This window comes from Jaculus jaculus, chromosome 5 (genome assembly GCF_020740685.1).
Source record: "Jaculus jaculus isolate mJacJac1 chromosome 5, mJacJac1.mat.Y.cur, whole genome shotgun sequence".
In the NCBI taxonomy this organism is placed as follows: Eukaryota; Metazoa; Chordata; class Mammalia; order Rodentia; family Dipodidae; genus Jaculus; species Jaculus jaculus.
Window position 1 is genome coordinate 52,179,235 of NC_059106.1, and position 23,983 is coordinate 52,203,217.

The 23,983-nt window shown below is 44.6% G+C and overlaps 1 protein-coding gene across 1 annotated transcript in view; it reads right to left on the reverse strand.

The window, feature by feature from the left end:
- Ubr4 (ubiquitin protein ligase E3 component n-recognin 4) overlaps positions 1-23,886 on the reverse strand; it is a 107,438-nt gene extending 83,552 nt beyond the window's left edge. Inside the window, exons 1-21 of the mRNA XM_045149409.1 lie at positions 23,740-23,886; positions 21,889-21,968; positions 21,170-21,298; positions 19,227-19,409; positions 18,958-19,080; positions 18,638-18,867; positions 16,312-16,433; positions 15,300-15,397; positions 13,973-14,130; positions 11,627-11,836; positions 9,654-9,755; positions 9,299-9,399; positions 8,858-9,056; positions 7,917-8,105; positions 6,832-6,895; positions 5,460-5,651; positions 4,717-4,787; positions 4,485-4,632; positions 3,897-4,124; positions 3,121-3,291; positions 33-215 (exon numbers count right to left, since the gene is read on the reverse strand). Coding sequence (XP_045005344.1) covers positions 33-215; positions 3,121-3,291; positions 3,897-4,124; positions 4,485-4,632; positions 4,717-4,787; positions 5,460-5,651; positions 6,832-6,895; positions 7,917-8,105; positions 8,858-9,056; positions 9,299-9,399; positions 9,654-9,755; positions 11,627-11,836; positions 13,973-14,130; positions 15,300-15,397; positions 16,312-16,433; positions 18,638-18,867; positions 18,958-19,080; positions 19,227-19,334 — 2,697 coding nt within the window. The 5' untranslated portion in view covers positions 19,335-19,409; positions 21,170-21,298; positions 21,889-21,968; positions 23,740-23,886. The remainder of the gene's footprint in view (positions 1-32; positions 216-3,120; positions 3,292-3,896; positions 4,125-4,484; positions 4,633-4,716; positions 4,788-5,459; positions 5,652-6,831; positions 6,896-7,916; positions 8,106-8,857; positions 9,057-9,298; positions 9,400-9,653; positions 9,756-11,626; positions 11,837-13,972; positions 14,131-15,299; positions 15,398-16,311; positions 16,434-18,637; positions 18,868-18,957; positions 19,081-19,226; positions 19,410-21,169; positions 21,299-21,888; positions 21,969-23,739) is intronic.
- Between the last annotated feature and the right edge of the window lie 97 nt (positions 23,887-23,983).

A 23,983-nucleotide genomic window follows, 5' to 3' on the forward strand; every position in this document is an offset into this window, starting at 1 on the left:
CACACAAAGGAATGGAAAGGACTGGTACCCACCTTGCCCTTCTCATGGCTGACAGCCAAATGCTGGCGGCGCCCATGGGGGGAGGAAAGCACACACATAGCCACCCGCCTGAGCACATGGGCACTAATAAGCTGCCGGATGGTCTGGCCCTGGTCTCCACTGTAATTCATCCGAACATTTTCAAAGGCCCCTTCCTGGGAGCCCAAGGTGGGAACCTGGCAACAAGGGAAGCACAGAGAATAGGCTGAAATAAACAAGTACAGTTGAATGGATTCAGATGGTACACGACTGACATTGCACAACTTAGTCATTCAAAAGCACGGTCTTCAACACCCAGTCCATCCTGCATGGGTACAGAAATCTTATTCTCAGTCCAAGGAGAACACAGTGATTTTTTTCAAAAAAATCAATTAGCCTTTTATTAAATATTAAAATGTACTTTGCCTACAAAATGGAAGTGACAGACAACTGACAAAGCTGATATCAGCAACTTCATGCATCACCAACATGCTCTTTAGTTTTCTTTCATCTTAGAATCTAAATAACTGAAAACCTCTGCTGTAAAACTGACTGTCAAGAAAACATCAGAGTGGCTGTGCATGTGTGCACTTCCAAGTACTAGTTCCTCACTAACAGCCACCTTCTGAGATCTGTTCACTTACCCATTCCCAGTTCAGCGCACACCCCTTGGAGAGTTGGCGCCACTTTACTGCCCACTGCTTATCACTGCAGTTCAGATGGCCCAGAAGGCCACATCAGCTCTAATATCAGTGCCAAGCTACTGGCTTTCAAGTGGAAAACGACATGTACCTTAAATGCCAGGTCATATGAAGAACTAAAGGAAAGTTATCTCTTTGAAAAGAATTTTTTTTTTGTTTAATTTTACTTGAAAGCAGAGAGAGAGAGAGAGAGAGATAGAGAGAGAGAGAGAGAGAAAGAGAGAGAGAGATGTGGTGCACCAGGCCTCCTGCCACTGCAAGCCAACTACAAACACAGGCCACTTTGTCCATCCGGCTTTATGTGGGTACTGGGGAACTGAACCATCAGACTTTGCAAGCAAGTGCCTTTAGCCACTGAGCCACTCCCCAGCCCCAAGTTGCCTTTAATACAGGGCTGTCAACCAAAGAGAACAGACACTACTCTGTAAGCACAGGAAGGAAGATACAGTAAAATGTTTGCTATTTTATATACAGAAGAAATTTCTGAGCCCATCAACATTCTATCATGGATGGTAGAGAAAAACATGAGGCTCCCAGCCCTCCCAGAGGAGGTACTGGCAGTTAATACTTGCTGGGAAAAAGGAGACATTTTCTGCAGTGGTAATGGCCACTGGTAAGTTGCACATGCTCTGGTAAATATTCCACCACTGATCATGCAGGTAATACTACTGAAATCCAGTGGGACACACACAGACATACATTAAAGGAGAAGAGAGACTAGTTGGGAAGTAGGAATTCAGTGAGAAAAGGAAGAGAAGGTAATCAGAAATGATCAAAACACATTATACATAAATATAAAAATTGTCAATAAGGGATAGAGAGATGGCTTAGCAGTTAAGGTGCTAGCCTGAGAAGCCTAAGGACCCAGGTTCAATTCCCCAGTACCCACATAAACCAGATGCACAAGGTGGTGCATGTGTCTAGAGTTTGTTTCCAGTGGCTAGAGGCCCTGGTGTGTTCACATGCTCACTCTTGCTCGCACGTACACATGCACTCTCTTTCTCTCTCTCTCTCAATCTGCATTTCTCAAATAAATAAATAATTTTTTAAAAGTGATTTAAATACAAACATAAAATGAAATTTCAGACCAGGTGTGGTGGCGCACGCCTTTAATCCCAGCACTTGGGAGGCAGAGGTAGGAGGATCACCATGAGTTTGAGGCCACCCTGAGACTATATGGTGAATTCCAGGTCAGCCTGGGCTAGAACAAGACCCTATCGTGAAAAACAAAAACAAAAGAAATTTCAGCTGGGCATGGTGATACACGCCTTTAATTCCAGCATTCAGGAGGCAGAGGTAGGAGGATCTCAGAGAGTTCAAGGCCACCCTGAGACTACATAGTGAATTCCAGGTCAGCATGGGCTAGAGTGAGACCCTGCCTTGAAAAACCAAAAAAGAAAGGAAAAGAGAAAAAAGAAAGGAAAGGAAAGGGAAAAGGAAAAGGAAAGGAAAGGAAAAAGGAAAAGAGAAGAAATTTCAGCTGTGCATGCCTTTAATCCCAGTACTGGGGAGGCTGAGGTAGAAGGATTCCAGGCTAGGACTACATAAGTTCCAGGTCAGCCAGAGCTAGAGTGAGACACTGCTTCAAAAAAACAAAACAAGCCAGGCATGGTGGCCTTTAGTCCCAGCATTTGGGGGGCTGAGGTAGGAGGATTACTGTGAGTTTGAGACCAGACTGAGATTAATTCCAGGACACCCTGGACAAGAACAAGACACTACCTCAAAAAGCCAAACAGGGACTGGAGAGATGGCTCAGAGGTTAAAGGCTCTTGCTTGCAAAGTCTCACAGCACGGGTTCAATTCCCCAATACCCATGTAGAGCCAGATGCACAAAGTGGTGCATACATCTAGAGTTTGTTTGCAGTAGCAGGAGGCCCTGGAGTAATCAATCCCTCCCCTTTCATTCTCTGATAAATAAGAAGATAAAAAAGTTTCCATTACCATTGCTCCAAAATGGAGGCCTCACATCTTAAGGGTTCAAAATTCATGTGAACTAAAACGAGGACATAGCCAGGCATGGAGGCACATGCCTTTAATCCCAGCACTCAGGAGGCAGAGGTAGGAGGATTGCTGTGAGTTTAAGACCACCCAGAGAGTACATAGTGAATTCCAGGTCAGCCTGGGCTAGAGTGAGACCCAAATATCAAAAAACTAAAAAAGAAACAGAGGATGTATTCCCCAAAATACCCAGGATCCTCTTCTTTAGAAGGCACATCTCATCTGCTGATGTCTTGATTGTTCATCATATGGCTGGGGGATATCAAAGACAACTTAGGTTCTAAGTTCTCAATGGCCTGGAACTGACCCAAAGTCTATTCCTCAGATGGTCTAGCACACACTGGCATTCAAATCAATCTGCTGGTTGTATAACCACCTACCCTTACAGCCCTGATGCACTCACCATCAGCTGGTCTGTCATCTCAACCACCTTGTCCACTGTATGCAACTCACTGAGGGCCTGTTGTGCCCGGCTGCTGCTCCCCACAGCTGAAGCCTGCTGAAAGTTGGTCTGAATGGCATCCATGAGGAAATTGAGCATGTCTAACACGAGAGGAGCGAAGGAGAAATTGGCCTGAAAAAAAATGAAATACACAAGTGAAAAAAAAAAAAAAACATGAAGTAATGGTCATACTCATAACACTTTTGGCAGTAACTACTTTCAAAAACTAGTTCCTTCATTTGGTGGAAGGTATTCTCACCATCATCCTTGTCTCTGTAATCCTGTACTGATTCCAGACAACATGCTACTGACTAGCAGGCTCTTTCTAAGTCCAGGGTCCCCCAGAGTTGACCTAATATTAATCCAAGACACCAAACATATGTAACCAGCTAATTTCTCTCTTATGCATAGAAAACAGGGAAACTGAGAACATAACCATTCAATCATTTTCTGCATTCTGGACTTCAGATAGAAAACCCTGACCAAGAAAGTATGTTCTAGAATATTATAAAGCTAAGACTTATACTCCACTCAGCCTCATTAATGCACCCAGGAAACCCCAGGCATAAATCCTTCCCTAAAGCCTGACAATACACATTACTTGTATCCACACTGTGAAAATGAGAATGGATAAACTTAACGACCGAGAAGAAACTAATGTGTGAGCATTACTGACTCAGACAAACTCAGCAAATTCTGAAGTCTGTCCCAGGCACTACAAGCCCCAGGATGCCCACCTGGTTCTGCAGCTCCTCCCGGCATCCCTCTACCGTGCGGCAGAGGCTGCTCTTCTTGGGCTTCTCTTCATCAGTGACCTTTCCATCACTGATGGTAACCTTGGCCTTGTCAGCTGGTGAGGTGCTGGCATGGCGAACCAGACTCTCTGACACCCTGGGTTCGCTCTGAAATGCAGACTCCTTCATGGTAGAGCTCATGCCACTGCTAGGAGTTCGCTTCACCAGTGCCTAGGGACAGAAAATGTCAGAGTCCCTAAGTACTTGTCACAGGTACAGAAGAAATACTGAACAGAAGGAAAATCTGGCTAACTGCACATGGTATCCAAAAGCTTAAATCATGGGGTTCACCTACAACTAACTTTCTAGCCCACGCACAGCATCCATCAGGCCTTGATTATAGCTTCTGGAATCTTGGAAGACCTTAGGCAAAACTCTTGTAAGGAATTTGCTGCTTCTAATATTTTGTATGAAGTGCTTAGGCCACAAATGTTCAGGTCAGCAGTAACTGAACAAAGAAAAATTCTTGGCCCAGGTTCCACACGGGTAACGTGGGAATTTTCCAGTTTGCCTCAAGTATGCACATCTCACCAGACAGCTGCCATCTTCCTTGGCTCCGCAGTCACAGAAGAAGGAGCCGTACTTGGCATAGGAGATCTCGTGATCCTTGTGGCACACCTTAGCACACACTGTGCACACACCTACCCCATCCACCATCTTGCAGGTGTGACAGTGGTACCTACATAGAACAAGAAACAGCCAATGAGCTCAGAGGGGCTGACAACCAAGGCCCAGCAGCCCTCACCTGAGAAGAGCAGCTTACCAATGCTGGTTCATAAATTCTTTCTGGGTAATGGTAAACGTGCAGAGTTTATTGCACAGAGAGTCTTCATCCTTCAAAGATAATGGGCTTTTTAGTCAGAAATAGAATCCTCCAAATGGGGACCCACAAAAACACACCTGTTTTAACACCTCAAGAAGACTAGTCAATGACCAATAGGAACCTATCCCACTCAGAAAGCAGCCAGCTTTAGAGGGTGTTGTTGTTGTTGTTGTTGTTGTTGTTTTTCGAGGTAGGGTCTCACTCTAAGCCCAGGCTGACCTGGAATTCACTATGTAGTCTCAGGGTGGCCTCGAACTCTAGGTGATCCTCCTACCTCTGCCTCCTGAGTGCTGGAATTAAAGGCATGCACCACCACAACTGGCTTAACTTTGGAGTTTTATAGTTTAAAAAATTGTCCATGCTTCCAAGTGGCTCCCACTAGCCTCAAGAAGAATTCAAGCCTGAACTTTTATTGGGAGGAAAGCCTGAAGAAGCTAGACAAGTGACTCGATAAACAAAAAAGACAGGCTTCTCAAAATGATCACTTCCCTAACAGGTTAGAATCCCAGAACTTGCTCTATAGGCCTAGCAAAGCAGAGTGTTGCATTAAGCATGAGAGCAGGAAGAAAACCACAGGGTTAAAAAAGCTTTGAAGCACAAATGGAGATGGAAAAGGACGCCAAAGGCTTGTGAAGCCACTTGGTCATCTTCTTTGTGGGCTAGCTGATGGCGCCGGTACTTACAGAATCCTCAGCCTGGGAATCTTCTTCTTCCACTGCCAGCTCCTCTACCCAATCTGAATCCACCTCAATGGCACGCTCTTCCCCATCCACAGAGAGGTGACTTGGGCCTTGACCATTACTTTGGCTCAGGGCATTTGTGACATCAGCCAAGTAAGACATAATATGGCACGTGCACTCCAAGATCATCACATGCTGCAAGAGAAGACCACAACCCACAAAACACTTGGGTTGACCACCTGTCATTAGGTGTATCTTCTCAAATTCCAATGAAGACCAGAGGAATCAGGGCAGGGAGATGGCTCAGTAGTTAAAAGCATTTACTTACAAAGTCTGTCAGAACAGGTTCAATTTCCCAGAACCCATGTAAAGCCAGATGCACAAAAAGATCCATAAGTCTGGAATTTGTGTGCAGTGGCAAGAGACCCTGGTGTGCCCATACACACTCTCACTCAAATAAATAAATAACAAATAAACAAATCACAGGAATAGTATGAAGGTAGAGAAGGAAAAGGACATGTTTTAATTATGTATACCCCCAACTCCTACCATTATATGTTTTATAAGATCATGTAGAATTGAAATTAGGACAATAGCAAAACCCTTTCAGCAAAGACCAGATTCTAAGTGTGAAGAGGCTCTCATCAACATGTCCCTAACCACAGAACCACCAGCACAAGTGACTCATCCTCAGGGCTTAACAGATGTGGAGGGAAAGGAACAGCTTCAGAGATGACATGAAAAATTTCCAACAGACCTTAGCAAATACTGCATGTTTCCTAAAAATCCCCAACAATCTGACATCAGACCCTGAAGTCTAAGCTCCTTCCTGTGTCAAAAGGATAATAATCAGCAAGAAAGGAAGGAGAAAGGAGTCAGTACCTAGTGAGATCTCAGAGACCAGGGCTTTATATCTAGCTACCATGCCAAGTTCATGGGTGGGGAGTGAGTGAAGGTGCCTGACACAAGACACCTGTCCATCTCAAGCCCCTTCACTCAGCACGAGCCTTGAACCTGCAAGTCTACTGGCAAACTGGCATGTGGATGGGGGCTGAGGGGCTGGTCCATAATCCAAGACACAAGCAGGAAGACAGTTTTCTGCAGCACATCAGCACCTCAGAGTGGCAAGAAGTCACTATGATTTAAGAAGGACGCTGCTGGATATTCATCAGAATATCACTCCTTGCCATCTGCAAGAGGCCTTGGGCACGCACTACCCATTATACATTGCTAGGTCCGTCTATCACAGAGACTATGAGCCTTGTCCTCTCCAGGCCAGCCAGGGACAAAAGGAAAGGAAGGGCTTCCACTTGACTACAAAGGTAAAGGCCTTCAGCCCCTCACTCTCTGGCCAATGTCCACCTCACTCTCTTACCTTTCCATGCATTACATTCGCGTTCAGTTTCTCAACCACATTCTTCTGGGACAGGTATTTCTTGCTGTTCCAAAGGGGCAAAAAGAGGGAAGGAGACACAAAGTCATCCAAAGCACCAAAGAAAGGAAGCATCCTTCATAAACCTTTAATCAATTTCTGGCTTCTGGGAAAACAGAAGTAGTCTTAGAAAACTATGTTTGTAAGCCGGATGTGGTGGTGCATGCTTTTAATCCCAGTACTGGGAGGCAGAGGTAGGAGGCAGAGGTAGGAGGCCTCGCTGTGAGTTTGAGGCCACCCTGAGACTCCATTGTGAACTTCATGTCAGCCTGGACTACAGTGAAACCCTACCTTGAAACGATCCCCCACTCAAAAAAAAACCTGTGTTTGTGATGCACATATCTTTACAGAGCTTGGAGTGATCTGGGCTTAGAACTACCAATGTGGGCTGGAAGGTGGCTCAGCAGTTAAGGTGTTTGCCTGCAAAGCCTAATGACCTGGGTTTCATTCTCCAGTACCCACATAAAGCCAGTTGCACAATGTGGTGCATGCATATGGAGTTCATTTGCAATTACTGGAAGCCCTGGTGTGCCCATTCTCTCTGTCTCTCTTCTCTCTTTCTGCTTATAAATACATAAATAAATAAATAGTAAATAAGTAAATGCATACATATGTACTTACATACATAAAATTAAAAAAAACAGAATTACCCCTGGCATTTAGTATACTTTCTCTCAAGACTTTTCACGGGAATAATGAACAAGAAACTCTATGAAGAAAATAATGAAGGTGACTGAGCACAGTGGCATGTGCCCATAATCATAGCACTGGGGATGTTGAGGGAAGAGGACTGTTTTTTGAGACTACATGAACTACACAGTAAGACTGAGTTACAAAAAAAGGAAAATGAAAGGACAGAAAGAAGAGTAAGTGCGAATCCTGACTAACCATCATCTTAAACCTTCATAAAGGCAGAGATCCAAGTTTGCTTTACATTCACCCTGAACTACAATGCACCTGCCATGACTCCCCTCCCCAAGGGCAATGAGATTATACATAGATAAGTTTCTCCGATTCCAGTATCTTACCATCTTCCCAGCCAGTCCACAGCAGCATTGTGAAGCTGAAGGTGACCGGCACCTTGGCCAGCACTGGCCAGGGTGGCCATCACAACCATGAGCTCAGGGAAGCCAGTCCCATCACCATTGGCCAGCATCTCTGTTGCCATGGGGGTCAGGGTGCCCAGAAGAACAGCACACACGCCTTCCCCAACTTGACTGGTAGAAAAGAAAGAGCAGTAAGTAACTAACAGGAATCTGACTGTGTATTTTCATTTGTAAGAGCAATTAAAAGAAAATGTAAATGAAATATTAAATATGTGACTATACACCAGTCCCCACATAGAACTTAGGCTAGTGAAAACATTTACTCATGGGGCTGGAGAGATGGCTTAGCAGTTAAGCGCTTGCCTGTGAAGCCTAAGGACCCCAGTTTGAGGCCCGACTCCCCAGGACCCACATTAGCCAGATGCACAAGGGAGCATACACATCTGGAGTTTGTTTGCAGTAGCTGGAGGCCCTGGCGCGCGCATGTGCGCGCACTCTCTCTCTCTCTCTCTCTGTCCCTCTCAAACAAATAAAAATTAAAAAAGAGACAAAACATTTACTCAGATCGACAAGTCATTCCAGAAGTTTTTGCACGGGTTAAACAAGCACTGGAGTAGTACAAAAGGGAGACACGGGCTGGGTGTGGTTGCTCAGGCCTTTAATGGCAGCACTCAGGAGGCAGAGGTAGGAGAATTATCATGAGTTTGAAGCCTGCCTACAGCTATAAAGTGAGTTCCAGATCAGCCTGAACTAGAGTGAAACCATGCCACAAAAAAAGAAAAAAAGAAAGAAAAGAAAAAAAAAAAAAACAGGAAGACATGGAAGAACTGTTGCAAATGTCAATCCTGACATCTCAAGGGAAGAGAGATGCAGGTGCTCTCCACAGATTTCTGGGACACCTGACATACACGCAGTTGTCTTACCTGTTTTCCCGAACAATGTATGTGGTCAGTAACTGCAACAGCTGCCGGTTCTCCTGAATGACCTCCAGCTGATCGGAATCCTTCGGGGGTGATGTGGTCATACGGGTGAGCCAGGCCTGCAGGCGCGCAGGCTCCACACAAGCCAGCTGGGCCAGTGAGCCACAGAGATGCAGGAGGCTTGGGTTAGGGCTCTTCTCAGCTAGGGACAGAGCAAGAGGCTGCCATCAGTGAAGGGGGACTAGGAGGGCGAGGAAGGGGCAAACTGAGCCAGACAGGAAGAAAGTCTTCAGGAGAGTTTCAGCTTCTTTCCAAACTTTCTTGGAGGGATTCTCTCCACTTGTCAGCATTTTCATGCTGCACTTAAACTCGGGTGGAAGATAGGCACAGCATTAGCTGGACATCAAAGTTTCCATAAGAAGATTACTAAAAGCTGTCACTCACTCAGCTGGAAGAGTTTGGTGAAGAATTTCAAGACGCGGTTACAGAATTTTGCCGAGAGGTTCTCATTGGCTGTGGCCATCATGATCTGCACAAGTTCTCCACTGGAGGGCGGGAGAATCACATTAAGCCTCACATAAAAGGAACTCTTTTCTCCTTCTTCCCAGTTTCAAACCCTCAAGGGAAGATGGCCATTTGTGATTGGTCAAAAAACTCAAGAAGATACCACTAACCAAGTCCTCCCTGGGGATGCACACCCAAGTGAGGCTGCCACAGTCTAAAAACATGTGAGTCAACACACACAGCCCTGCTTCAAGGAGGCCTTCCCAGAACACTCACCCTAGTAAGCTCTACTCACCTGTCAGAGAAAAACTCCTCCATAGCTTTCCGAGCCTGGCTGCTTTCCAGCTGTTTTTCCAAATACTGGAGACACTCCTCCAGGATGGACTCATCCAGTCCACTGAGAAGCAAAAGAAAAAGTTGGCCATAATTGAGTGCTTTTGCTCTTTTGTTTGTTTGTTTGTTTTCCTCAATGTAGGGTCTCACTCTAGCCCAGGCTGACCTGGTGTCAGGCAGGCCTTGAACTCAGCAATTCTCCTACCTCTGCCTCCTGAGTACTGGGACTAAAGACGTGCACCACCACACCCAGCTTTGAGTGCCTTTTTAAAAAAATATTTTATTTTTATTTATTTGTTTGAGAGAGAGAATGGGCACACCAGGGTCTCCAGCCACTGTAAAAGAACTCCAGATGCACGGGCTACCATGTGCATTTGGCTTACATGGGACCTGGAAAATCGAACCTGGGTCCTTCGGCTTCACAGGCATGTACCTTAACTGCTAAGTCATCTCTCTAGCCCTTTATAATGACTTTAAAGAAGAGTACAAAGACTGTTTAGAATTAGACCACAGAGCAAGTTCCCTTTTCATTTGGGCAAAGCTTAGTATAATAAAGCCTTTCACATAGTAGATGTTCAATAAATGTTCAATGAATGAAGACTGGCACCTCAATTTTATTTACTACCGTCTTTCCTAGGAAAATAAAGAGGCAAGGCCAGCCAGGCATGGGAGCACACGTCTACACTTTAGAGTTTGGGAAGCAGGAGGAATGCTGCAAGTTCCAGGCCAATCTGGACTACAGTGGTAGATCCTGTCTAAAACCAGACAGGGTCAAAAGAGATGGTTCAGTAGTAAAGTGCACTTCCTGTGCAAGCAGGAGGACCTATGGAGGCCCGAGACTGCCCAAGTTCAAATCTCTAGATCTCATGTAAAATAGCTGGACATGGCCATACAAACCTGTAACCCCAGTCCCGCAGGGGAGCAGAAACCTGAGAATCTTCAGAGCCCTATAAGCTCCAGAATTAGTAAAAAGGAGAATTCAGCTTAAATTAAGACCAGGGAGAAGAGTGATAGAGCTGACGCCTGATGCTCCACTCTGGCCTCTGCAGGCAGGTCCAAATGCACATGTACATGCATACACCACACACACATTACACGCCCATGTGCATATGCATGTGCACATATACTTATACACAGAACCAGACAGAGGAAGGAAGCATGGATAGATGCATGAAGGAAGGGAGGGAGGGAGCGAAGGCAGGAAGGGAGGGGCAGTTCAGAGTCTTAATCAAATTTCAGCCAATGATTTTTTTTTTCAGGAGAGGAAGAGACCGGGTGAATTATTTCTGCAAACTAAATTGCTGTGTCTTACACTTGAAAAAAAAAAAAAAAAGAAAGGAAGAAAGAAAGAAGGAAAGAAAGAAAGAGAGGTCTGGGGCGATGGCTCAATGGTTAAAGGCACTTGCTTGCAAAGCCTGATGGCCTAGAGTCAATTCCCCAGTATCCATATAAAACCAAATACACAAAATGGCACATCCAACTTGAGTTTGTTTGTAGTGGCAAGAGGTCCTAACACACCCAATCATTCTCACTCATATTCTCTCTCTCTCTCTGAAAAGAACATTTTTTATATAAAAAAAGAGAATTAGGGAGGCTGTAGAGATGGCTTACAGGTTAAGGCATTTGCCAGCAAAGCCAAAGGATCCCGGTTCAATTCTCCAGGACCCACATAAGCTAGATGCACAAGGACGCACATGCATCTGCAGTTGGTTTGCAGTGGCTGGAGGCCTTAGTATACCCATTCCCCCCCCACCACCTCTTTGCCTCTTTCTCGCTCTCAAATAAATAAATATTTTTTTATTGAAAAAAAGAGAGAGTTGGGGGCTGAAGAGATGGCTTAGCTGTTAAGGCACTTGCCTGCAAAGGGAAAGGACCCAGGTTCAATTCCCCAGGACCCATGTAAGCAAAACCCAGCTGCTCTCCTCCATCGCTCACCTGTTGGGATCTGCATGGTTGGCCAGAATATTGTAACAGCCCATGATCAGCTTCTCGTAAACACGAGCCAGGAACTCATCAGACTCTGCAGGCCCCAAGATGCGCTCTAGGGAGTTACTGCTGATCTCAGCAACACTCTCAGTGCTTGACTCCAGAAGAAGGGGTAGCAGGGTCTGGATGACCTGCGGTGGGTTCATCTCATCTGACCACCTTCATGCAAGAAAGCAGGACCATATTAGTGAATAAACTACAGAATGCTGCAAAGCAGGGATTTATTTATTGGGGAGAGGACTTTCATCCATCCTTTCCCTCCTTGATGTTCATTTTTACATATGTATAGCCATTTCATATTCATTACTATTAATAGAAACAAAAATTATCTCTACATAAAAATCCATTTACTAGGCCCAGCATGGTGGTACATGCCTTTAATCCGAGCACTCAAGAGGCATAGGTAAGAGTATCACTATCAATTTGACGCCACCTTGATACTACATGATTAATTCCAGGTCAGCTTGGGCTAAACCAAGACCCTATCTCAAGAAAACAAAAACAAAAACAAAACAAAACAAAAACACCATTTACTAAAATTTCAAATGAGTAAGATGTATTTTAGAATACAAATCCAAGCCAGGCGTGGTGGTGTATGCCTTTAATCCCAGCACTCAGGAGGCAGAGGTAGGAGGATCACTGTGAGTTCAAGGCCAGCCTGAGACTACAGATGAAATCCCAGTCAGCCTGAGAAACTACCTCAAAAAACCAAAAAAAAAAAAAAATCCCCACTAGAGTTTTCTAACAGAACTGTCAAAGCACTGGACCACCTTTAATTTTTTTTATTTTTTTTATATTTTTATGATTACTTATTAGAGACAGAGAGGGAAAGAGAGAAAGAATGGGTATGCCAGGGCCTCTAGCCACTGCAAACAAACTCCAGATCCATGCGCCACCTTGTGCATCTGGCTTACGTGGGACCTGGAGAATCGAACCTGGGTCCTTGGGCTTCATAGGCAAGTGCCTTAACCACTTAGCCATCTCTCCAGCCCATGAACCACTTTAAAGCTTTGCAATATATGATTTACTTATGACCTATGAAGAGTAAGATACACTACCCCTCTGGAGCTCTAGTGGCCTGCCCTGCTCCCTGTGATAGCAGAGGCTGACCAACAATGCCCCTAATGACCACGTGCTCTATCACTATCGCTTCAAAATTTAAACTCATGGGCTGGAGAGATGGTTCAGTGGTTAAGGTGTCTGCCCACAAAGCCTAACAATCCAGGTTTGATTCCCCAGTACCCACATAAAGCCAGATGCACAAAATGACACATGCATCTAGAGTTGATGTGCAGTGGATAAAGGCCCTGGCACGCCCATTATCTGTCTCTCTCTACTTACAAATAAATATATATTTTTTAATTTAGTTGGAGGCCTGAAGTGATGGCTTAGAAGTTAAGGCGCTTGCCTGTGAAGCCTAAGGACCCAGGTTTGATTCCTTGATACCCACATAAGCCCAATGCACAAGGTGGTACATGCATCTGGAGTTTGTTCCCAGTGGCTGCAGGCCCTGGCACAGCCATTTTCTGTCTCTCTATATCTGCCTCTTCCTCTCTCTCATAAATAATTAAAGAAATAAATAAATATTGGGGGCTATAGAAATGGCTTAGTGGCTAAGGCATTTGCCTGCAAAGCCAAAGGACCTAGGTTTTATTCCTCAGGGCCCACCTAAGCCAGATGCCCAAGGTGGCAACATGCATTTGGAGTTTGTTTACAGGGGCTGAAAGCCCTGGCACACCCATTCTCTTGCTCTCTCTCCCACTCTTCAAAAAAAGGGGAAAAAAGTGGGGCATGATGGCACATACCTTTAATCCCAGCACTTGGGAGGCAGAGGTAGGAGGATCACCATGAGTCAAGGCCACCCTGAGACTACGTAGTGAATTCCAGGTCAGCCTGGGCTACAGCAAGATCCTACCTCGAAAAACCAAACCAAGCAAACAAACAAAAAGAAAAAAAAAATTGGTTGGGCGTGGTGGCACACATCTATAATGCCAACTCTCAGGAGGCTGAGTTAGGAGGATCACTGTGATTTTGAGGCCAGGCTAAAACTTACACAGCGAATTCCAAGTCAGCAAGACCCTACCTGGAAAAACCATGTGGTTTAAGGCCTGCTTGCTCCCTTCTGAAAGAGAGGAGGTGGTAGCCAGCTGCCGTCTAACCCACAGTTACGTGCTTATCTTCCACTCTAATGAAACAGCATCTCCTGGCTAATGAGGACACAAGGACACCTCTGTCCTTTCAGTGTCACAGAACACACAGGCTGGGATGCGCCCTGGACTCGGCTCTAGTACTCACACAATCAGATCTCCGGTCAGCCTGACCAAGGAGAGAAGGGTGTGCTTCAGGGAAGCAGCCAAGGGTAGACTCTGGCCACAAAGAGTCCCTAAGTGAGCAGCCTGCACAGCACTGATGTAACTCTCGGAAGGAATGGTGTCATTGGCAAAGGCATTGCGCTGAAAAGAAACAAATCAGATGTGAATGGACAGTGACTAGACCATCTAACCATCTAACCTGGACAAAAGTCTCTGGAACAAAAAAACATACATTATACATACATTATTTTTATATAATAAATAAATAAATAAATATACACACACACACACACATATACATATACACATACATATATATGTACACAAATATACATACATATATATATAAAATAAAACGCACTAAATTTTAGCAATAGTGGCCTCTACTTGTTATATACTTCTCATCCTGGGAAGGACAGTGGACTGGGGGAAGAAGGTAGTTCTCAAAATTTACATAGCACAAAGTCAGTACTTAAAATATACAAATACCCAATATCTATTCCAAATGATCTGAATATTCCAACAGTAAAACTGACTGCTTCCCTGTACTGACTGGGGATCTGGATTTGTAATGCACCTGGTCTCCAATGCAAAAATCATAATAATCCTCATAGATAGCTTTCAGTGATTTCAACAGACCCCATTACAAAGCAGGGATTATAAAATTATAGGACTTTGTTTCTCCACAGAACTTTAAAGACTGAATAATCTGTTAACAGAGCACAGCACACACAAAGATCAAGTAACTGATACAATACTCCACAGGTCTCAACACACCTCCGCCAAAGCCAGGCCATGGTGGCTTGTGCCTTTAATCCCAGCACTTGGGAGGCTGAAGTAGGCAGATCACTAGGAGTTTGAGGCCAGCTTGGGCTACAGAGTGAGTTGTAAGTCAGTCTGGGCCAATGTAAGACCCTGAATTAAAAACAATAGAGAGAGAGAGAGAGAGAGAGAAGACCAAAAAATCCTGCTCCATAAAATCTTAGAGAAAGGAGCACCCAACACTTGAGCCAAAAGTGAAAGGAGACAGTGGTGTTTGCTGAGAATTTACGTGCCAACACAGGCCAGGCACTTTCAATTTAATAATCAATGAAGGCTCGGAGAAACACAATAGCTTGCACTCTGGCAACACAGACAGCTTAGTAAAAGACACATAAGAACCACTTGGGTAACGAAGTGCCCTGATTACAACTGACTTAGCCAGAACAACAGGCAAAGAACTCACGGTAGCCTGTTTAAGCCCGAAGAACACAGACTGACCACAGAGTGGTTGCTACTCAGCATTTCTGCCCTGGCCCCGAGGGACTCACCCAGGATCCAATGTTGGGAAACTCATTGGTATTGATACTATTCCAGGACTCACAGACAGTCTGCACTGATGACGGCAAATTCTGAACCAGCGTTGGACCTGAAGGCAACAGTAAGGACAAGGAATCATCACAAGAAAGTAGGAATGTCACAGAGCACTTAAAAAAGCCAAGCCCAAATTCAGAAAGAAATGTTACAGCCCACACTGTCAAAAGAATTACTAAGACAGCTGAGATGCCTATTTCAACAGCACTGCTATGCCCAAGAACCAGCTAATTGCTTAACAGCTAACACTCTCAACTGTAAGGTTTTCATTTCCCATCACATTCACTTTCTAATCCTGCCAGGAAAGAAGACAACTGAAAACAAAGGGAGAGCAAGTCATTGTAGCAAGTCAGGCTCCAATCACCATCAAACATCTGCTCCTCGTCTCTGAGGAAGTACCACTTTGAACACTTTCCTCCTGCAGACAGACCTTGAGGGCAGGGATCACTAATCCCCAGGAAGAAAGCATTCGGTGAAGCAGTACTAAGCGAGGCTCTGAGTACTAAGAGTACTTAAGTCTGACATCAAGGGAAACAAATGGTAGCCAATTTTAAAGGGTTATTTCTGCACTGAACTTCAATCCTGCTCAAGTCCTTTGATTTTCCACCCTAAATTTCTGGCAGATTGTCGCTAACCTAGGAGAGATTGTAAGCACAGAGCAGTAGTTGGCTGCTCTTCCAAATTTCTGTGAGTGAAAAGAACATGTCATTATAAAGGCAAAACAGCATCATTCTATGGAATCAACTCATCTTGGTTTAGATCCCAGCTCTACCATTTGAAGAGGTAGGATTTAGGGAAATAAACTTCTCTTAAGCTTCCATTTCCTACCTAGTGAACAGCAGAGACTCCACCTCACAGGACCACTGTTAAGATGAAACACTGACTTGTGTTAATGCTTCGCACACAGGAAGTCACTAGTAAAAGGAAATGGCAGCAGGCAGGTGGAGACAGAGGGAGAAGCTCACTCACCCAGAGTGTTTGCCTTGCACCTACTGGAGCCAATGGCCAAAACAGCGGCAAAGCCTTGCAGTTTCTCCCTGGAGGGTTTCTCAGTGGCTCCCTCCTCAGTCAAGTTCTGAAGCAAATAGGCTCTGAAGGGAAAGGGGAGGAGAGGCTGTAGTGAACGAATCCCACCATGGTGAAGAGAAACTCAATGCAACTAGTGCCCAGCCAGCATCTCCTTTTCCTAGCCTCCCCTCGCTCCCGTCTCCCCACGGATCTCATGTATCCAGGAGAAATCTGAACTCGGTTTTTCTCCTTCCACTTCCCAAGTGCTGAGATTAGAGGCTGCATATTATTTATTTATGTGTGTTTCTGTTTATTTTGCCATGTTGGGAATTAACCCTAAGGCATCTCACATGGCAGACAAGCACTGAACCACTGAGCTACATCTCTACCTTCCCAGTTCAAGTTTAAGAAAAACCAGAAAGCTCAACATGTCAATAATCACCCAGCTTTTATAAACTGAAAATCAATTTCAAACATTTAAAAAAATATTTTTAGTTCCCCATTAACTGTCTGTTGCTCCCAAAATACATAACCCACAACTCCATGGGGAATACCAGCAGCCCCACTAAGGAGCGCCCTTAGCAAATGGGGGCAGGGAAGAGGGAAAAGATGTATCCATACAAAGTATGTTCTTAATAAAATATGTATTAATTTTTTAGATATTTGTGTGTGCACGCACACTATGGTCTCTTGCATCTGGGTTTTATGTGGATGCTAGGACACTGAACTCAGGCCATACAGTTTTTGTAAGGAAGCACCTTGAACCACTAAGCCATCTCCCCAAAGCCAAAATTTTAAACATCATTTATAGAACAAAATCAACAGGGCATTCAATTTGCAATGTCTGGTAGAGAAAGAATAACATTTTGAAATCATTTCTAACTCATTAAGGAATAGTTTTGTTCGTGCTGAGTATGGTGCTCACGTCTGTAATCCCAGCATTTGGGAGGCTGAAGCAGAACTGCCACAAGATCTAGGCCAGCACAGGGTTACAGAATGAGTTCCAGGTCAGTTTGACCTATAGTAAGATACTGCTTCTAAAAAAAGGGGGGGGGGGGAGACTGGAGGGATGGCTTAGCAGTTAAGGCATTTGCCTTCAACGCCAAAGGACCCAGGTTCAATTACCCAGGACCCACATTAACCAGATGCACAAGGGGACGCACACATCTGGAGTTCATTTGCATTGGCTGGAGGCTCTGGCATGCCCATTCTCTCTCCCCCTCTTTCTCTGTCAAGTAAATAAATAAAAATAAAATATACAGGATTGGAGGAATGGCTTAGCAGTTAAGGCATTTGCTTGCAAATGCCAAAGGCCCCAGGTTTGATTCCCTAGGACCCACATTAGACAGATGCACAAGATGGTGCACGTGTCTGGAGTTCATTTTCAGTGGCTGGAGGTCCTGGTGTGCCTATTCTCTCTCTCCCTCTTTCTCTGTCAAATAAAAATAATTTAAAAATAAATAAATAAAATAAGATACAATAAATAAATAAATATATGGGGGGGTTCCTCTCTATCTGTTCCATGAAATTCAAAAAGCATTTAAATTGTTTTACTTGTTTTTTGAGAGAGAGGCAGAAAGCGAGTGGGTGCGCCAGGGCCTTTCAGCAACTGTGAACCAACTCCAGATGAGTGCTCCCCTTGTGGCCATGCGTGGCATTGCATGCTTGCATTGCTATTGCCATCTGGAGGATATATGCCATTTGGAGGATTTGAACAACAGTTCTGGGCTTCTCAGGCAAGTGCCTTAACCGCTAAGCCATCTCCCCAGCCTTCAAAGAGCACTTAAAGGGCTTCTTTCTCTTAGTAACTAGAATTAACTAGAGTTTAGAAAAATTCTATCTTTCTTCGTATCCTGCAACTATAATTCTAAATTTTTTTTTGTATTTTATTTATTTGAGAGTGCACAAAAAAGAGGCAGAAAGAGAATAGGCATGACAGGGCCTCTAGCCATTGCAAATGAACTCCAGATACATGTGCCACTTTGTGCATCGGGCTTACATGGGTACTGGGGAATTGAACCCAAGTCCTTAGGGTTTGCAGGCAAACATCTTAACTGCTAAGCCATCTCTGCAGCCCCAGAAAATATTTTATATAATCATAAAAATTAAAACCTCTCTGGTTCTGGCTGAACCTTTGTCACTAGGTACCTCTTCCCATTAGCGAAGATCTCACTCTTCCCTTACGGGGAGGTAAGAAGTTAAGCTGACAACAGAGAAGATGTAAGTAGCCTTGTCCCTGGGGTCTGCTCAGAGTGAGCACAGCTGTGGGATGGACAGTTTGTCACACCTAGTGAATGAGGCGTAGGTATCAATGAGCTGAAGCGTAGCTGGAAGAAGGTTCTTAGTGATCTCCGATGACTTATGAGGATCGGTTTCAGCGGCCATTTTAGAAAAGTGTTCATCCAGCGAGACCTGGACCTTGGAGATGGCGGCATCCAGGGTGTAGATGGACTGCAGGCTGGGAATCTCATGAAGCTGCAGGATGCTGGTGCAGTCAATGGTGCAGAATGACGAGATCTTTAAAAAACACACAGGACATGAATTAGCTGTGTCAAATGCCATAAGGAAAAGCCAAGTTCTGTCATTATGGTGCCAGCGCTAGCATACCTGTCGGGCAAAGTATTCCTCTACAATTTCAACATCATATTTCACTGAGCTACATTTGGTGGATGCCAGTTCTACTAGAGAGCCAGCATGGTCCATCTTCATTCCCTGCTTGATAAGGTGATCCTACATAGACAGCAAGAAACCAAGTGTTTAGGAAACCAATATGGAGAGTCCAATGCTCCCAGTGAGCAGTAACTGTCAAAGTCCCTCTAAGCACAGAACAAGATGCCTGTGAATACCCCTACAGCATACGGGTTCCCTCATAATACCTTTATCCAAGTGACATAGCTGCTGATCCGGAGACGGGATGACCATCGCAGAGTGTGTAAGATATCACACTCACTCATCTCAGGTGAGTTCATGGCCAGCAGGTTCATGTATGTCTTTGAAGGTGGCAAAATTCCTAGGATCCTCCACAGAATCAAGAAGTAATACTGCAGGGCACAGGCCTCCTGAGGAAGCAAAGGGAGGCCCTTGAGCATGTGGTACTGCCTCAAGATGCCCAGCAGTAACAACTGCTTCAAACACAACTTCTGAGGTAGAATTAAGTAGCTTCTCTATTTCAGCCAAGTCTGGTGGTCTGTTCTAGATCTCTTCCTAGAGAGCACACTATTACTAAAGCAATGCAGAGTAAGATGCACATATTAAAAATGTATTATACCAGGCGTGGTGGCACACACCTTTAATCCCAGCACTCGAGAGGCAGACATAGGAGAACCACTGTGAATTCAAGGACACCAAGACCATATACTGAATTCCAGGTCAGCCTGAACTAGAACAAGACCCTATCTCAGAAAAAGGGGGGGCTGGAAAGATAGCTTAGCAGTTAAAGCACTTGCCTGCAAAGTCAAAGGACACAGGTTTGATTCCCCAGGATCCACATAAGCCAGATGCACAAGGTGTACTGTGAGTCTAAAGTTCATTTGCAGTGGCTAGAGACCCTGGCACACCCATTATTTCTTTCTCAAATAAATAAAAATACTTATTTTTGTAAAACCTGTTTCATGTGCTGAGTAGATAGCTTGGCAGTTAAAGGCAGTTGCTTGCAAAGCCTCACAGCCCAGGTTTGACTCCCCAGTATCCACATAAAACCAAATGCACAAAGTAGCACGTGTGTCTGGAGTTCATCTGCAGTGGTAGGAGAATCCTATTTTCTCTCTCTGCCTCGTTTAAATATTTCTATTTTTATTTATTTATTTGACAGAGAGAGAGAATGAATATGGGTGCTCTACAGCCTCCAGCCACTGCATGCACCAACTTGTGCATTTGGTTTATGTGGGTTCTGGGGAATCGAACCTGGGTCCTTTGACTTTGCAGGCAAGTGCCTTAACTACTAACCCATCTCTCCAGCCCTCTACATCTACCTTTTATCACTGCCTTTCATTCTATAAAATAAACTAATTATATATATTTTAAATATTTTATTTGTGCCTGGTGTGGCGGTGCACACCTTTAATCCCAGCACTAGAGAGGCAGAGGTAGGAGGATCATTGTGAGTTCGAGGCCACCCTGAGACTACATAGTGAATTCCAAGTCAGCCTGGGCCAGAGTGAAACCCTACCTCAAAAAAATAAAAACAAAAAAAATTTATTTGTATTTATTTATTTGAGAGAGACACTGGGTGCATCAGGGCCTCCAGCCACTGCAAATGAACTCCAGATGTGTGCACCACCTTGTACATCTGGCTTATGTAGATTCTAGGGAGTCAAACCTGGGTCCTTAGGCTTCACAAGCAATTAATTGCCTTAACAACTAAGCCATCTGCCCAGCCTAATTAATTATATTTTTTAAAAATCTGTTCCTTCTTCTGCACACTGCATAGATCTGGCCATTCTTATGCTCTAAGATAGATAACTCTGGCTCCCCCATAAGTTACCAGTTAACCAAAACACAGTGGGACTTTCTACCTGGCAGACCAACAATCATCAGCCCTGTATATTGCCTAGACCTGTTTGACAGCACCTTTAAGTCCAGACAACTCTCACCCAATGGTCACCTGGTCAGCTATTAACCCTAGTTAATACTAATCGGGGGGGGGGGGCAAAAATGTAACATGATGAACATAACTATGTGCCCTTCACAGAAATGCTGAAGAACCAGTCAGATCTGCAGACAGACGTTCAATCCACTGACAAGACCCCAAAAGGAAATTTCAGCTAGAAATGACCCATGATCAAGCAGCCCAAAAGTTCCCAGGCTTCAGAGGACTTACCAGGGCTGTCACAGTCTTGCTTTCCTTCCTCCTAACTGTATCAAGCTGGGAGCCAGCAGCAAGCAGAGCTGTGAGTGCGGAGTAAAGCTCGTCGTACTTGATGAGCTTGGAGAAAAGAACTTCACATGCCTGAATCAAGAAACACAGACCACCTTTTCTTTTTACTCGCTGACTGACAGAACATTCCATCAAATTACACTTACTGATCTCTCCCTGCAGCAGGCTGCCCCTTCTGGGAGCTCACAATGTGTGCAGTACTGTGAGCCCGCAACTGCAGCCTTCAGGATGACAGATTGGTATAGCACCCATTTTTGCTCATTCCAGTATTTGCATGTGACAAACGCAAACAAAGATGGTCTTCTGAAATAGCTTCAGAGGTAATGACTTAAAGCTAAAGTTCAGCCCGCCCAAAAAATCTCAAGTACTCCTTTCCTGTCAGTAGGAAAGTACTTTCTAGCTAACTTTCTCCTAACACAGACCTTACATTTCACTCCCACCACCCATCTCATGGAGAGCAGTTAACCCACATGAGAAAGGGGCTTTAAAATCCAGGGTCAGGCATAGTGGTATGCACTGTAGTCCCAGCTAATGCTTGAACCCAGATATTCAGGACAAGCCAAGGCAGTATATGGAAGCCCTGACTCTTAGAAGGAGGGAAAGAAGGAGGAAGGGAGGGGGGACGAAGGGAGGGAGGGTGGGAGGGAAGAATTTCCTAGTACCACAGAATCGAGTCGAGTCAGATCATCCTCTGAGGCTTCTGGGGACAGGACACAGTAGAATCTAGGCTGCGGGACAGCATCTGGAGAACATTATTAAATGAACAGTCACATCCTCAACTCAACCTAACACTTTCACACACCTGCAATCCCAGAACTTGGGAGGTGGAGAAAGGAGAATCAGAAGTTCAAGGGTATCTCTGGCTACATAGCAAGTTTGAAGCCAGCCAGGAATATATAAAACCATGTCTCAAACAAACCTGAGGCAACAATGCATAGCCAAGGCATTGCTGGTATCATTTGGGGCTAGAAAATTCTTTGCTATACTGTGCACTGTAAGAGGTTTAACTGCATCATAGGCCTCTATAAACAACACATTGCAACAACCAAAACTGCTTGTAGCATATGTCCCTGGGAGCAAGGCAAAATCATGCCAGTTGAAACCACTGCTCTGAGAGTTAACTGATGGGCTACTGGATCAAGTTTATCAACAAAACTGGGTTACTATGTGAACATATTAAACTCACATGTGGCCAGGCATTGTGGGGCATGCCTTTAATCCCAGCACTCAGGAGACTGAGGTAGGAGGATTACTGTGAGTTCAAGGCCAGCCTAAGACTACATAATAAATTCCATGTCAGCCTGAGCTACAGCAAGACTCTACCTTGATACCCGCCCCCCCAAAAAAAAACTCACACATGGTTTCCTCAGTACAAACAGATAACATAGTGAACTTATAGTAAAGCTTCATGAAGTTAGTATCCAACAACCCTTCAGATGAGGGTATAAACATTAAAAAATAATCAAGGAAATGGCTCTATGAAAGGATGTTAAAGAGAATACCAAGTTCACAGGATTCTCTAGCATAGTGGAAAAGGAGAGGAGATTTGGCTGGTGGGTTAGAACTACATCCCTGGGGAAACTAAGCTTAAACATTAATAACGAAAAGTTGTTAGGCACAGTGGTGCATGCCTTTAATCTCAGCACTGATAAGACTGATGAGTTTGAGGCCACCCCAAGACCACATAATGAATTCCAGGTCAGCCTGGGCTACAGCAAGACTCTACCTCAAAAAAGAAAAAAGAAAAGAACAAAAAGTTATCTACATACCCAAGACCAGACACAAGGATTCTGAATTCTTGCATCTCAAGTGAAAAAGGAGAATAGGCTGGGCATGGTGGAGCATGGCCTTTAATCCCAGCACTCCAGAGGCAGAAATAGGAGGATCACCATGAGTTCAAGGCCACCTTGAGACTACATAGTGAATTCCAGGTCAGACCTGGGCTAGAGTGAGACCCTGCCTTGAAACAAAAAAAATAAATAAATAAGAGAGACTAGGAAGCCAACCATAGTGGTGCATGCCTTTTAAGCCCTGCACTTGGTTGGCAGAGGCAGGACAATCACCCGCCAGCCTGGGACAACATAGAATACTCCAGGTCAGCCTGGGCTAGAATGACCCCCAACCTTGAAAAAACTTGAGAGGAGAGGGAATCAAAATGATTATGAATGAATACAGAGCTAGGATGGTGGCTTAGTGGTTAAAGGCACTTGCTTGCAAAGCCTGCCTACCCAGTTTCAGTTTGCAAGCCATCCACATAAAGCCAGACAGACATTCGTCTGCAGAAGCAAGAGACTCTGGCATATCCTTGCACACACAAGTAAATAAATAAAAATTTTAAAAAGAAAATGCATGTCGCATGGCTCTACAACTGTCAATTTGTCATACTGCTTGTGTCAGTTGGTGGCGTGCCCCAGAGGAAGGAGACTAAAGCACAGAGGCAAAGATCCTCCCGGAGCCTCTCAATGTCAACACACAATCCTACCAACCAGACCCAGTACACTTTTCTTTCTGACCTGAAGAGAAGTGCTTGGACCAGTTTTCTTCTACTTCCTTGAAGCCATGATAGAGAGGGGTGGTGGCCCGGCGGCTACTGCTATCCTGGGATCCACTTGCCCACCCAAAAGGAGGACTCAGCAGGTTATGCTGCACCTGTAAAGTAGAAACACTTAATTTAAAAGGAAGCACGGTCACCACTTTGCCTTTCACTCCAGACATAATGCTAGCTCAGACGTGATTATCAAAGCCTATAAAGATAAA